The 14,428-nt window shown below is 47.3% G+C and overlaps 1 protein-coding gene across 5 annotated transcripts in view; it reads right to left on the bottom strand.

The window, feature by feature from the left end:
- The window catches only part of FLT1 (fms related receptor tyrosine kinase 1), a 174,224-nt gene extending 167,068 nt beyond the window's left edge, over nucleotides 1–7,156 (bottom strand). For 3 of the 5 annotated variants that reach the window (XM_004281761.4, XM_049701111.1, XM_033409458.2), the window contains exon 1: nucleotides 5,674–6,001. In XM_004281761.4, the coding sequence (XP_004281809.1) occupies nucleotides 5,674–5,737 (64 nt within the window). In that variant the 5' untranslated portion in view covers nucleotides 5,738–6,001. Of the gene's footprint in view, nucleotides 1–5,673; nucleotides 6,002–7,004 lie in introns of those variants that run through there. The other 2 variants (XM_049701112.1, XM_033409460.2) reach the window with 2 other exon arrangements.
- Nucleotides 7,157–14,428: the final 7,272 nt, after the last annotated feature.

Below are 14,428 nucleotides of genomic sequence, written 5' to 3'. Positions count from 1 at the left end.
TCGGAAAGATTTCTTCTTTGAAATGACAGTGTGGCTGCATCATTCATTCATTCCAACATTTACTGAGAGCTTCCATGCCATCCATGACAGTAGGTGCCAGGGATGTAAGAGCAGTTAAGACACGGGCTCTCCTCCCCAAAGAGTGAGGGCAGCCTCATAAACAGAATACTAAGCAAGGTGAGAAGAACGCGAGGACCCATATCGGGGCTATAAAAAGAGGCTACACATAGGAGCAGAAGAAACCAGTCATTCTGTCTGGGGCTCTAAGGAGGAGCTCGTGGAGCTGGTGATTTCTGCGCTGAATTTTGAAGGCACGGGAAGAAAGGATGCAGAGGGAGAAAAAGGGTCTTGCAGGCAGACAAACAGCATGAAAAGTGCAAGGCCCATCTAAAGAAAGGGGAGCTATTTCTTTGATGGCGATAGAGTCTGTGTGGCTGGGACACGGGGTACGCGGAGGCAAGTGGTAATAGATGAAGCTAGTACCGTAAGCCACAACTATTTAAGCTGCAGCCATCCAAAAGGAGGATTCCAACTGTGCACAAGAAAAATTAGTTTTCTCCCCAAATCTCTCAGTATATTACTAAGCAGCCCTCATTTTGATATTCCTAATTAAATCCCTTATGGGCTTTAAAGGTTTCTCATATTAAAAAAAAGATGCCAGTTGGGTTTAACAAGTTATGGCATAGCCATACCATGAAATGCTATGCAGTTATTGAAAATACTGTTGTAAAAAATTAATGATGGTGCATTAAAATATGAACGATGTATTATGTTTAAAAAGGCAGTTTAAATAGATTTTTTCGCAGAAGAGCAAATAAACACATATCTACCATTACAATATGTTCATATGGTCCTCGTTTTATGTGTGTAAGAAAAATTTATTCGTGTACTGATGGTGGGAAAGAAGACTCTTACATATATTCAATAAAATGAGAAATAAGATTAAATGCCAGCATTTAAAACGAAATTTTAGCTCTGCAATAATGTTATTCAACAAATATTTTAACATCTCTACTCTGTTTGGGGCAGAGGATATACAAAAATGAAGAAATGTTATCTGTAGGATGAACATCAGGTTCTGTTCCTGGGTCTGCCACCAGCCAGCTGTTGAGCTTGAAGAAAAAAAAAACCACTAAACCACCCATCTCTGAAAGGAGTAGATTAGATCCCTGAGGTTCCATCTAGCCCTCACAGTGTATGTGTCTGTGCAATGAGATCAATCCTCTCAAGGAGCACAAAATCAAGGAAAGGAGCAATGATCAGACATGGCTCTTAGGCATCCAGCTTTACCAAGACTGATGGGAAATCCCCAGGAATTCTTGACATCCCCCGACATCCGCCCCAGCAGCAATGCAGGAAATCTAGTCCACTATCTTCAGCAGACTCAATGGAACCATTTCCTTAATGAAACCCCCCTGCAGTCCCAGATACTACACCAGAGGCTCTCCTTTCAAGCCCTCCCTCCATCACCCCCCATTCCTCCAGCTTCCTTCCCCTTCCTCAATCTGGTCTAAAATCCAGTACTGTAATCAGCCGCATGCAATTTCCAAGGCACCCAAGTGTGTGAGGCATCAACAATGCTCCTGGAAAGCATCTGGCAGGAGCTCCTGTCATTCCTTCACAAGCCTCCCCAGCGTACTGAGCCCAACGGAACAGAATGGACTGTTCTCGTAGATCGTTTTCAACCAAATGCAACCAACGCTTCTCATGCTTTTAACCGTTCCTAATGACGTATTTTTACTTAAAAGTTAAGCCTGGTGTTATTTCAAATGTCCTTCCTCCTCTAGCCACAATGACAAGTGCTCTGAAAAACTATGATATTCACTTGCTATCCAACAAACTCCTGACCGTGCAATTGAACCAAGACCCTAACACCAGAAAGCTCTGCGTTTAACACCCGGGTGCCAAGAGAACTTCCCTCACTCTCCACTCTCACACTCACTCGCGTGCACATCTCAATTTAAAGCACTGCAGAAGCTATTTACTCTGTTATTTGTTCTTGCTTTGCAGAATTCTCAAGCCAGAGTAAACATTAATCGTAACTTGGTGATCTACTGGGTAACCTCCCTCAAAGATACTACCTTTTTTTTTTTTGATGGATATAAAACCATTTTGGGAGGCGATATATCATTTTCAACTTCTATATTACATACATTCAAAGGAGATTTAAAATATCTAATTAGTTTTGGTAAAAACAAAATGATTACTTGGTCTGCTCTAAAAAGTCATATAAAATAAGTTCCAGTTTAAATAAGAGGTTTGGTATTCTTGTTGAAATCGGAAACTCTTTTAGACTTAAGTTACTTGGGGAGCAAATAAGTATTATTTGCAACTAGTAAGCATTAATTGAAAAAAACAAGAAATACAGACGGGTTTTAAATGACCAGTCTCCTTAGAAGAGATCAGGGAACTAGAGTTATGAAATAGAGTCTATTTCATAGAGTTACATATTCTGTTTAAAAAAAAAAAATCCCAAGATCATGATTCGTCCTGGCTTGGGCATCCTGTAACAGCTTAGTTCTTGCAACCTGATAAAGAGCAAGCGAATCGGTTGGAGTTAGGTGTGTTGCACTAGTGAAAAAGACAATCCACCGTGATTACTGACAGCGGGGGAAAGCCAGCTCAGCCTTTCAGCCCTGGCTCCGGCATCGCAGGGGTGGTCACCCATTCTATAGGCAAATGCAGTTAAGGGAAGGAGAAAAACAGACACTGTGTTCAGTCTGTTTCTTGGAATCATTCATTGCATTTTAGAGTTGGGAAAGGCCCCTAGAAATAACCATCTATTCTAACGTCTGAATTTTACATGTGAAAACACAAAACCCACTTAGTGCTCCCTAGAAAAGAAACTGGATAGCCTATTATAGAATTTTCAACAGGGAGAGAAAAAACTTAATAAATAAATAAATAAGGTCAAAATATTGAGGAACTAGAGTAGGTGACCACCTACAATTTATCTGCAATGTGATCCATCATTTGGAAAACTACGTGGACCACCAAACGTGCACGGAATTAACATTTCAAACGTACAATTCCGGAAAAACACAACCCAAAGTGTGGCTTTATAAACCTTGGAGAAAAGACAAACTTATGCAAAATTAGCTTGATTTTGAGAGATTTACTACATTTTGGAAATGGGGATCATTGTCATGTACACTTTTGATTTAACTTTCTATCATTAATTAACTCCACTCACAAAATTGGCAAGTGCAGCATTTCCGATTAGCTATAGCAAATTGTACATGGCAGCTGCTCAAAAACTCTAGAAAAGGGGGGGCAGACAAAAAGGGTCTGCGGCTCTCATCCAGGGTGTGCTGCCTTAAAATAAGAAAATGAGACTTTGAGCTGGAGAAAGGAAGCCTAGTATCCTTTTTAGAGGAAGAGATTGCAATATAGAGGACTTAGAAGCACGTGAATATTGCAGTGTTTTTATTTCCCAGGATATTTAGAAGAAGGTAAATACACTCTCTGCGGGGAAAGGCATTATCTTTTTGTATTACTGAACCTCTGATTATTTTATACCTCAGTGAACGCACACATAATATTAATAACTCATAAAATTATATAGCACCCAACAGTGAGCAGAGCTGGCCCGTGATGGGTGCAAGCTGAACTCCTCATAAATCCACAGGGCAGAAACCTGGCCCCTATCTAGACACCACTCCCCAGACATGCACCCCTCGTTCAGTTTGAAAGCGCTGACGCAGCTTAGAAAGCAGGTACCTGATTGTTTTACTGTGACGCAGCTGTTAACCCGCGGCAGAAGCCTGTGGTTTAGATTGGCGATTACAGACCCCAACAGCTGATAGAACATTCCCTAAACCGGCAGGTGAAGAGGTTCTCACCTTGCCAATGTTTGTCTTGCTTTCTCCCTATAACACATATGTAAAACATTTTTTTAAAAATCACAAAAGAGTTCCAAGATTTCTGCCTCATTTAAGTAAAATCTAAGGGGAATCATAAGAGGATCTCACTCGCGTTTCTGAAACGCTCCCACGGATCTAAGTTGCTTTGAACCACGAACAGAACTATTCTTTGCTAGTTTTTGAAACAAAATAAAGATGTCTACGTGTGAAGCAGAAAATCCAATAAAGCATATACTTTCCCCTCCATGTTCTGGATTCACAGTAATTTACCTAGATTTACTTTTACATAATAGACGATGGACTTCAGCAAGTTACTTAAATGCTCCAAGCAATTGTATTTCAAAACACATGACTTTTCAAACCCCCAAATATAGTTTTGAAACAGAAAAGCAGTACTTCACTTCGTATAGTTATTTTAGCAACATTTCCAACTTAGAGCGAGTTCTCTCCAATTTAGTACGAATTCGCCTTGCCTCTCGGTTTAACAGCTTCACCCAGGTGGAACTATTACTTGTTATTAAGAAACAAGTGGTTTAATTAGTCTTCCCCTTGAGAAGGAATATTTGTTACTGCCTTTTGAGTTTAACAAGCATTTAAAAAAATATATGCTCAACGCTACGAACTTTCCTACCCAGGGATCTTTGCAATAACCTATGTTACTGTATTTTATTTCATATTTTACCTTTCCTCCACGACGCTTAACAGACAGGCGCTCCAAAATCTGGCTCTCTGCGCCCAGGGGGACTAAACCAGGGGGCTTGGCCACTGAGCCCAGCTGAGCAGAAAAGGCAAGTCCGAGTCCCTAAATGCCCTCGGGTTTTGGCGCCTCGGTGGAGGCCACCGCCACACTAACCAGGTACAACCTACTGGTCCCTGAAGGTTCGGCCGGCCGCCAGTGTCCCTAACGCCCAGCAAAGGCGCGGACCTCACCGATTCCTCAAACCGCACCTTTTGGTCCAAATCATTTGCCCTTTCTTCTCTCGGAACTTAAAGACTAGGCTTGCAATTCTGAAACTTAACGGGACTTGGGTCCTCGACTGCCCTCGTCGGTCAAGGTCACTCAGGTCGGCGACCTGGGCTGGACCCGTGGCAGAGGCTCCACTCGGATGGATGCGCACCCAGCGCTCAGGCCCAGCGGCCGGCGACTGGGGGGGGGGCGGGGGGGGAGGGAGGAGAGGACGCTGGGGGAACGTTCCCTGGACACGCGAGCTCGGGGGCCCAGAGTGGGTCGAAGAATACCAGCTCTTGCCATCTTCAGGTATCTGTGTGCTCCCGCCAGGCACGCGATCCCCTCCAAAGGGGCTCACCTCCTTCCCTCGGGAGGCGCGACGTCGCGGGCCGTGCCAGACATCGCCAAGGCCGGGCCTCAGCCCAGTCCCCGGGCAGCCACGCGGTTGTCCTAGGAGCCGCTGATCCGGGGGCCTCACGGACCCGGCCAGGCCACCTGAGAGCAGGCTCTGGGTGCCGGGCAGGTCCGGGTGCGCGGCACTTTCCGAGCCCAGAACCTGGGAGGGGGGCCCCGGCTTGGGGGAGGTGGCCAGGCAGCGAGGATCAGCGACTCCAGCCGCAAGGGGCAGCCCCAGCGCGGACCCGAGCGCGGCGATGCTCGCGGACCCCAGCCAGCTGCTCTCCGAGGCGCCCAGCCCGACCGCCCGGCGGAGGAGAAAGGGCGTCACGGCCCCAGGCGTGTCCGCTGCAACTAGTGTCCTCGGTTCCCTCCGAGCTCGCTCCCCGCGCGCACCCGGCCCCCCGGGCTGCGCCCCTGCCCCCGCCAGCCCCGCGCCGGCCTCCGGCACCGGCCGCGCCTCACCTGTGAGAAGCAGACCGCCGAGCAGCGCGCAGAGCAGGGCCCCGGTGTCCCAGCAGCTGACCATGGTGAGCGCGACGCGGCCTGCTCGTCCGGTGCCCGCGCTCCTCGCGGGCGCCCGCCGCAGCCGCCCGAGCCTGTCTCCTCTCGCTCCGGCCCTTCGCCCCGAGCGCCCCTCTCCGCGGCTCCAGCCGAGAGACAACCACTTCCCCTGGTAATCCTCGCAGCCCGGCGTCCTCCGGCCGTTGCGTTCCAGCCCCGGAGCCCGCTCCGAGCCGCCGCCGCCGCCGCCGGGGAGGAGCCGCGAGGAGTGCTGATCCCGCGCGCTCCGAGCCTCCAGCGGACCTCGATTAAGAGGAGACGAGGGCGGGGGCGATTTATAACCTTTCCCCAGCCCACTTCCTACCCCGGCACCTCCTTCCAGTGACGTCAAGGGGTCCCCCACCCCTCATCCGCCTCCCCACCTACCCTCTTCCTCCGGGACCTGATTCCCTACGGCTCGGGAGGGGGCGGGGGCCGCCGGGAGCGGGGGCGGGGAGGGAGCGCGCGTGGGGAGGCGCGGGCGGCGCGGCCCCGGAGCGCCGCCGGGCAGGTTCACGGTCCTTGCTCCCGGCTCCTGTCCCGGTCCCCTCCTCCTCCTTTAGCTCTCAGGAAATCCCTGCAGTCTCCCTCCGCCCGGCTTACTCAGCCCTGGGGGCCGCCCGAAGCTGGGAAGGGGACGGGGCTGGACCTCCACCGCCCGGCCCCCGGGGCGGAAAGTCCGACCCTGGGAAGCTGGCCGCGCCTCCGCGACGGTGTCCTTGGCACGGAGGGGCGAGGCGCAGGCCGGCTCCCTCCCCCTTCCTTGCTCTTCCCGCGCTGTCCCGCCGCCCCGCGACTCTCCCAACTGTCCCCAGACGTCTAGGGAGGCGCCGGACACCCTCGGCACAGGGGACTGCGCCAGGAGCGCCCGCGGGGACCGGACGCTTGGCTGGCACCTTCGGGAAGACAGCGAAGCCGCTCGGGTCCCTGGGGAGCGCGTCTGTGTCTTTTTCGACCTCACAGATGCACCCGCCCAAGTCATTTCCTAAACCCTCGGCTTCCTAGAAGCAAAACAAGCAATAATATCATGATACCTTGTAAAAAGCTGGGACATGAAGCTGCTCCTGCAACTTTTAAAGGCCGAGCACTTGAACTTTATTTCCCAAATGCTCGAGAAGAGTCTTTCTGATGGCTGCTTGCTACGCAAGCTGAGTGACTCCACTGCCCTCCGAACCCCGGGAAATCAGCATGAGGCACTAGATCATTTGCGATGACACTAATTCCACCTCGTTCCCCAATTATGTTTCCATTACCTCAAAGGCTGATATCGTCCTAGGCTCCACGGAGCAGCCCAGTCTTGTCCCTGTAAATACCGCTGGTTTGAAAAATACTTCTACTGCAAAATGCCAGATGGCCACGATAAAAAGGAGCGTGATGGCTCCTAAACACTGGGCCAGCGACTCTTCCTGAAGGACTGGACTGCCTCCCGCCGGGGAAGGTTAGGCAACCCGGAGTTGCCACACCTCTGAGCGGCAGGGCCAGGACAGGTCCCCGCCGCTGGGAGCCCCACGCAGGAACAGCGCGTCCGCCCGCCTGGCGCTGGGGCTCGGGAGTGGCAGCCCCACGCGGCTCCGAGGAGAGTGAGACCACGCGGAGCCTTTGCGCGCCTGCTGGCTTCTCCACTTTTTCTAGGGCTCCTACTCCCAAGCTTGATTCCTTCAAAACCGAAGCATCATTCCGTGAACAGTTAATTACGTATCTCAGGGTTAGAGCCTGACAGCGGATCTTAACTCACAACGGATCCCCCAGCCTCGGTCACAGTCTGGGACACACCCGCAGAAACGAGGTGTCCCCCTGCCTCACTTCAGAGCTGCTTGTCCCTCCCATGCTCTCTCCCAAGAAGCGGGCTTAGAATCTGGAGAGGAGGTTGACGCGTAAAGAGGCCACGACATTACAGTGTGAGGATCCCAGTGCTGGAGGGAGCCTGGGTTCACGATGGGCACAGAGAAGAGGTGGTCCGTCCGAGAACTCAGGAGCGCTTCTTAGGAGAGACACCTAGCTGACCCTGGGGGAAAACGGTCCATAGTACAGTCTACAAAAGTTTACTACAACCCTTCAAATGCTATCTGAGAGACAACACTTCACATACCGGCTGTCAGCCCTGGTCCAGGAAGATCCCACATGCAGCAGAGCAAGCAAGCCCGAGCGCCACAACTACTGAGCCTGCGCTCTAGAACTGGTGAGCCACAACTACTGAGCCCGTGTGCCACAACTACTGAAGCCTATGCACCTAGAGCCAGTGCTCTGCAGCAAGAGAAGCCACCGCAGTGAGAAGCCCGTGCACCGCAACGAAGAGTAGCCCCCGCTCGCTGCAACTCGCGCACAGCAAGGAAGACCCAACGCAGCCAAAGATAAATAAATATATATATTTTAAAAATAAATAAAGAAAATTAAAGAAAAAAAACCAATACTAGCATATTGCTCAACTATTTAAGGTTAAAAGAGTCCTGGTCGAATCTAACTTAATTTACACCAAAATCATTCTGCATTAAGAGTGGTCTTCCACAAATTCCCAACTATTCTTTAGAAAAGTTGCAGGTTTTAATTATAGTCAGCAATTTCTTTACTTCTTACTTTGTTAGTTGCATTAGCCTCCTAACAAAGAACTCAAGATGCTACAAGTTCTCACAAGGTTTTGTTCTTAATTTCATTTTAGCTCAGATAAATATTAGCATTTAGATAAATGAATATCTAAGCTAAACTAATGGGAAGTAAAGGTATGGTTCTCAACCCCCCACCCCCCAAAAAAGAGATAAGACCTTTGAACAAGAATGGGCTACAGCACCCTTCCAACTAAATCACTAACGAAAGGGGTTTTATAGATAACAGTGATGGAAAAGATCAATTTCAACATGCCTGGTGGGTATAAAAAGCTATTGAAATAGACTATCTGCTTGCTTCCTGCTCACATACAAAAGAACGTTTCATCTCCTGCAAAACCAGACATTCTCTCTTGTTATCAGCTACAAACATTCTCTTGAGGATTCTTTCTAGCCCCTATTCAGAGGCACACTTGGTAAAACCAACAGCTTTAATATTCAAGACTGAACAATAGTGTGGGAGCATCCCTGTGAGAGACAGGAGGGAACCCAGGGCCTCATCTTCCTAGGGTGGACCAAGGGTGCAGCCGATCAGCTTGCAGTCACCAGGTCTCAATCAGGACTTTGTCCCCACATGGGTTAGGTGGCTTCAGAGCAAAGACGAACTATACTTCACGGCTACACTGCATAGCATAAATATGTATGGTTGGTTACAAGAACCAAATGACTTTCTAAAACCCTTCTGTGTTATATGGCAAAAAAAGCTCCCAGCACATCTCTGCTTGACAGTTCAGGTTCCTAGACCTGAGTAGCACATGCCCACAATCCTCCTTGGGCAAGCTCTGCTGAGCCAGGCACACCCACGGTTCCATTTCTCCAATGCTGATAGGTTCTGATGGAGTTCCTTGCCTGCCCCCCACGGACGTGCTCACTCCTCTTGTTCTGGCTCCATGTGCTTCACTCCATCCCTGACTACCTGCTCCTCACATAGGTTGGTGCTGCAGCCATTTATCTCATTTTGATTGATTCGGGCTTTCAGCTTCTTTCTGAGGCGGAGTCTCCTAGCTCTGGTCTCCTGGTTAGCCCTGCACCTCCTCCGTAGGAACTGTAACGTGGATACTATACTTCTGTTACTGCAGCCTAAGATCAAAGGAGCCCTTTCTGTGGGCCACTTTGTACCCTGGATGCTTGTGGAACTCACTGTTGGTTAAAAGCCCTGAGGCTTTTTCACAGGAGCTGTGGTCTGGCTGTACCGGACAACCACAGCTTTTGATGACCCAAATTGCAGACCCTTATACCCACTCTTATTAAATTCCTTGTTTGATTTAGTCCATCTTTCTGGCCTGTTGAAATCTTTCTGGCATATAGAAAATTCAGTGCATTTTCTATATGTCCTGCTTCAGATTATCCAAAAATACGATACATATGCCTTCTGTATCATCATCAAAATCACTGACCAGGGCAGCGCTGAATAAAGGAAGGACGGAAGGAAAGAAAGAAGGAAGGGAGGGAGGGAAGGAGGAAGGGAGAGAGGAATCAGCAGACATTAAGTAAACCGAAGCGTTCTTTGTGTCATTATCTCTGATGCATGATGTGTCATGCGTCATCACCAAGGGAGGCTGCATATTAGCTTGTTACCATCTACCATGTCATTATTCAGGAATAATTGATGGTCCTAGCAAGAGGTAATAAGACAGGTGAGTTGTATTCAAGGTATTTTAGGAAAGTTTTTTTTAAAAGCCCAGATGGGGATAATTAGAGAAGATTGGGGCAGGAGATAGCAAAACAGAGAAGGGACTAATACCTAAAGGAAAAGTAGCTGGCTAAGGAAGTCTGTACAGGGGTCATCTAATCAACAGAATTAACAACTTTGCCAAAGGTTAATTTCATCTCAGCCTATAACTGTCAGCTACTGACTTTTACTCTTTTTAAAAAATATGACATTACTTTTAATATACTCTTTTAGTTATAAAACATTTTAGACAGACGCAAAGATGGGGAGAGGACTGGAGGATGAATCATAACCCCATCATCTCTATAAACCCACCGAGATCTCTTTGGTATATTTCATGTTAGTCATCTTCTTAGAGAGTGCTTTTAATTTTCTGTGTTTCTATATAGCCTTCATAATTATTATATTTAATAGCTGTAAAATGTTATCCTACTGCCGGACATTTCAATTTCACCATTATATATAATCCCCAAATGCATGTAATTTGACATTGGAATGTTAGTCAGTTAGGCACATCCAGACGCTCGGTAGCCATTCAGAAAATGTATTCTCTCATTCAGTAAACATTTTTTTTTTTTTTTGTACCCATACGCAATCCTGGGCCAGTCTTGTTGAAGACGGTAGAATAGAAGATATAATTATTGCCCTAGAAAGCCTTCCGTTTATTTGAGAAGGCCAGACTTCATGAAACATTAGGAAACAATTCTACTGCAATTAAAACAGTTCTAAGGCAAGAACAAGATACAGTTGTGAGTACTAAAAGGAACTGTTCCTCACTGAATTGGGAAACGGTTTTGAAGGTAGTAACAGATTTGTGTGGGCAGAGAGGGGAAGGCATTCTAACAAGGAGCGAAGGGAACAAAACCAGCCCGCTATGGGGGTGGGGGGGACGTGTGAGGGGCAGGGGCGGCCAGTGGAGGAGGGAGGGTGTCAGGGAACAGCGAGGCAAGTTTCAGCAGGTAAGGCTGAGGGACCTTGACTACTTGGTAGGTAAATTTTTAAATGTGTTTCATTCTGCCAGTCCTAGGAAAGGATAGTTTAGGATGGTTAGACTAGCACATAGGGGATTAAACGGAAGACAAATGAAAGGAATGAACTATTAAATAAATCTAGGAAGAAACAAACTATTAAGCGGCAATAGGATAGAACTGGAACAATGACGGGAAGGAGAAAGCAAGAGGGTAGGTGGCTCTGGTTAGTAGTTCGGAGAAGGGATGGAGAGAGAAATTAACACTGGGGTCGAGGTGAGGGAGACAGAGGAGTCCAGGAGAGCCCCAGGGTTCCAGGGAGGACTCATTGCCAGGATGGGAAGGCTGGTGGGAGAGGAGGGGAAGCATTTGTTGGTTTCAGCCAGGTTCGGGTGAGTGGGCAACTGAAAGCAGCCAACTTTATTTTCCTCCTTGAGCCAAGACAGGGTTTAAAGTGATCGTCTGGCTCAGGTCCAGACATTTTAAGGAAGTAGAAAGTCATCATCAGATTGCTGTACCCTAAGACTGGACCCAAATTTATATACTCATAACGTCTGAGTTTTATGTAACGGCTGGGCTGTGACTAGGAAGTTTATTAAATGCCATGAGTTGGATTCCCACGTCTGAGCAACAGAGCTCTCCACCTTCAGCCCTTCCTTCTTCCAAAGTTCCGCCATACCCAGACACAGCCTCTGGGCAGGTCTGCTGGCCGCTTCCGTGGAAGACCATCCCTTTCCTTCCTGATCTCTTCCAGACTCCTCCCAGATGTACTTTTCATGCGTATCAGCAGCAGCAGAAGTCAGGGAGGAGCCCAGCCACTCTCTGCCCTGGACCACAGGCCCACGTGAACCAGCAGTCAGCCAGGATGCAGGAACGGGGCCCTGTAACTTTCAAAGATGCAAACTGGCAAATCTGACATCAGATGCACAATCTAGCAAATATGTCATTTCGTAAGAAAGTTAGACCCCCGAGCTCACCTAATCCAACTGTGGAGGGAAGCCTTGCGTTTAATAAGTGGCTTTAGGTTTTTCTTCTGTTGAAAAAATAATATTCCATAAAATCAAGTTCTGGCTAAACTGAGAACATGGCTTCTGTGAAAGACATGACATCATAAGCTGCTTTCCACTAACGTTAAACTGCTAAATAACTTTGTTTCTATAATTTTATACCAAAAAATTCTTCGGCACACCTATAAAAAATATCAGAATCATTGTCTCTGTATTTTGGTGTATACCCCCGTTTGTCTCCGTAAGAGAAAAAAAGTTGACGCCAAGATATGATAAACAAATCTTGGTTTTGGACATAAAACAGATCAATGTCCAAAGCAAGTCAAATACTAGGGTGGTTTTTCTTGATGAAATTTAAAACCCAGCCAAATAATAATAATAATTTAATAATAAATAATAGTTATTTAATAAAAATACATAGTTTATTATTTAAATAGACTTCCCTTTCTTCACATCCTGAAGTAATCACAGATAAAGTGATAAAATGTCTGAGATGTGCTTCAAAATTATCCAAAAGGAGTAAAGATGAAACAAGATAGGCCCTATATGGATAATGTTGAAGTTGAATCATGGGGATGTAATTTATATATATTTCTTTCTTCTTAGGTATATGTTTAAAATGTTTTCTTCATAAAATACATTTTTCTTTCCTAGTCTAAAACTGAAAAATGCAAACTATCGACCCAAAGTAAATTTTAGGCTCTGAGTCTAGAAAAAAGTGAAGCTAGAGAGAAAAGGAGGACAGTGAATGTTACCTGGTGACCAGAGCTTTGGTTTCACTGACAGTCAAGAGGACAAGTTTCCAGCAAATCCAATGTTCATTGATAAGAGGTATGAATAGGTACAAAGCAGTCACAAGGGAAACTGATGGTTTAAAAACTACACTTGGTTTGAAAAGTACTGCTGTATTCAGAAGTAACACAGATAAGCAGAAACAAGATCAAGAAGGAAAAATAAAGAAAATAGGAATATTTTTTAAAAGGAGAATCGAGGAAAATATTCTGTATGTGATGGAGAGGAGAGAAATGCGCAAGCTTTGAAAATCGCTTTTCTCCTCCATCGTATTTATTTAGAAATTGTCGTGGGTGACCATTAACTAAAGAAAATGAAGCTGAGGGGGGAAGGCTAGAAACCCAGGCTTAATCATCTCATGATATAAAGACCTTAAAAACTATGTGCTTTTTAAAAAACAAAATGAAACAGGATTTGTTGGCAAGCATCCTAGGCAATTTAGGAACAGAAAGGCAATATTGCAAGACATTTTTTCTAGAACATATGAAGAAGTGTCTAAGGTTGGACAAAGGAAGATTCCAGAAGACTGACTGGGGAAGATAACACATAGAATCATAAAATATTAATGTACAAATGAACCTCAGAGACGATCACGTCCAACCGCTTGATCTTACTTTAAGGAAACAGGCAGAGAGGTGATGTGCTTTGCCCACAATGAACCTGAATCTGCAGGACCTCCTTGGGCTTATGGTTTAGACTCCACTCCCACACCCAGAATCCCCTCAGCTCTTCTGGTCTGTTAATGCCAAGCTCATCATAGGGGAGGAGAGAGCTGGTTCCTAAAGACCCATTGCTTCACCCCCTGGATCGTCGTGAAATGATCTGATAACTCGGCGGAAGAAGGATCTGTCTGCAGGTCAGCTCGGATCTCAGTTAGGTCAAGATGACCACCTTTGAGCAGAAGGTCACCTGCACTCAGAAAGCAATGGAAAGCAGAGAGCAAAGCACTTCTGCGAGTCTGGGGCGATGTGTGCCGCTTCTAGGGCCAGCCGGCCAGGGGCTCTCTGTCTCCTGCTGGATATGTGACCTTGAGCAAACCCACCTAACCTCCTTGGGCCCCAGTCCCTTATCCTGGGACGTCAGCAGGACTGATGGGTTGTTGTGAGGATTAAAAGAGAAATCCAGAAAAGTGTTTATAATAGTGTATTTATAACACTGAGTAAGTGTTAGCTCTTGTGACGTTAGTAATGTTTCTTTGGCATGCCCCCTGCACTCTCCCTAACTGGTCCTCCCCTACCTACCCCCAGGGGGTGGACCACACTTCTGCCCTCAACTTCCAGGTCTCCCACGGGACTGGGCCTCGAATGGCCCACCCCCCACACTGTCTACACCTACGAGCCTTGTCCCTAGAGGACAGAGCCACTTCCCCTTACCCTAGGGCATCGTTTGAGACCCTGCCTCTTGTCTGATTTCAAGGGTCTTCTAATGCTGACAGCCTCCAGTTGCTGGCCCCATCCTCAGATGCCTGTCTGCTGAGTAACTGTTGCATCTCATAGCCATCCCTGCAGGGACCAGCTTATATGTCAGGTTCCACTGCTCCCTTTCCTCTCCACCCTGCCCTGGTCCAGCTGCCCATCTCCTCTCTCCATGGGCCTCTGCTACTGAAGTTCCGGTATAAAACCCTGAGCTTTATATAGG

Source organism: Orcinus orca, chromosome 18 (genome assembly GCF_937001465.1).
Source record: "Orcinus orca chromosome 18, mOrcOrc1.1, whole genome shotgun sequence".
NCBI lineage: Eukaryota > Metazoa > Chordata > Mammalia > Artiodactyla > Delphinidae > Orcinus > Orcinus orca.
Note: the sequence above shows the minus strand (reverse complement) of the source record. Positions and strands in the feature narration are given on the sequence as shown.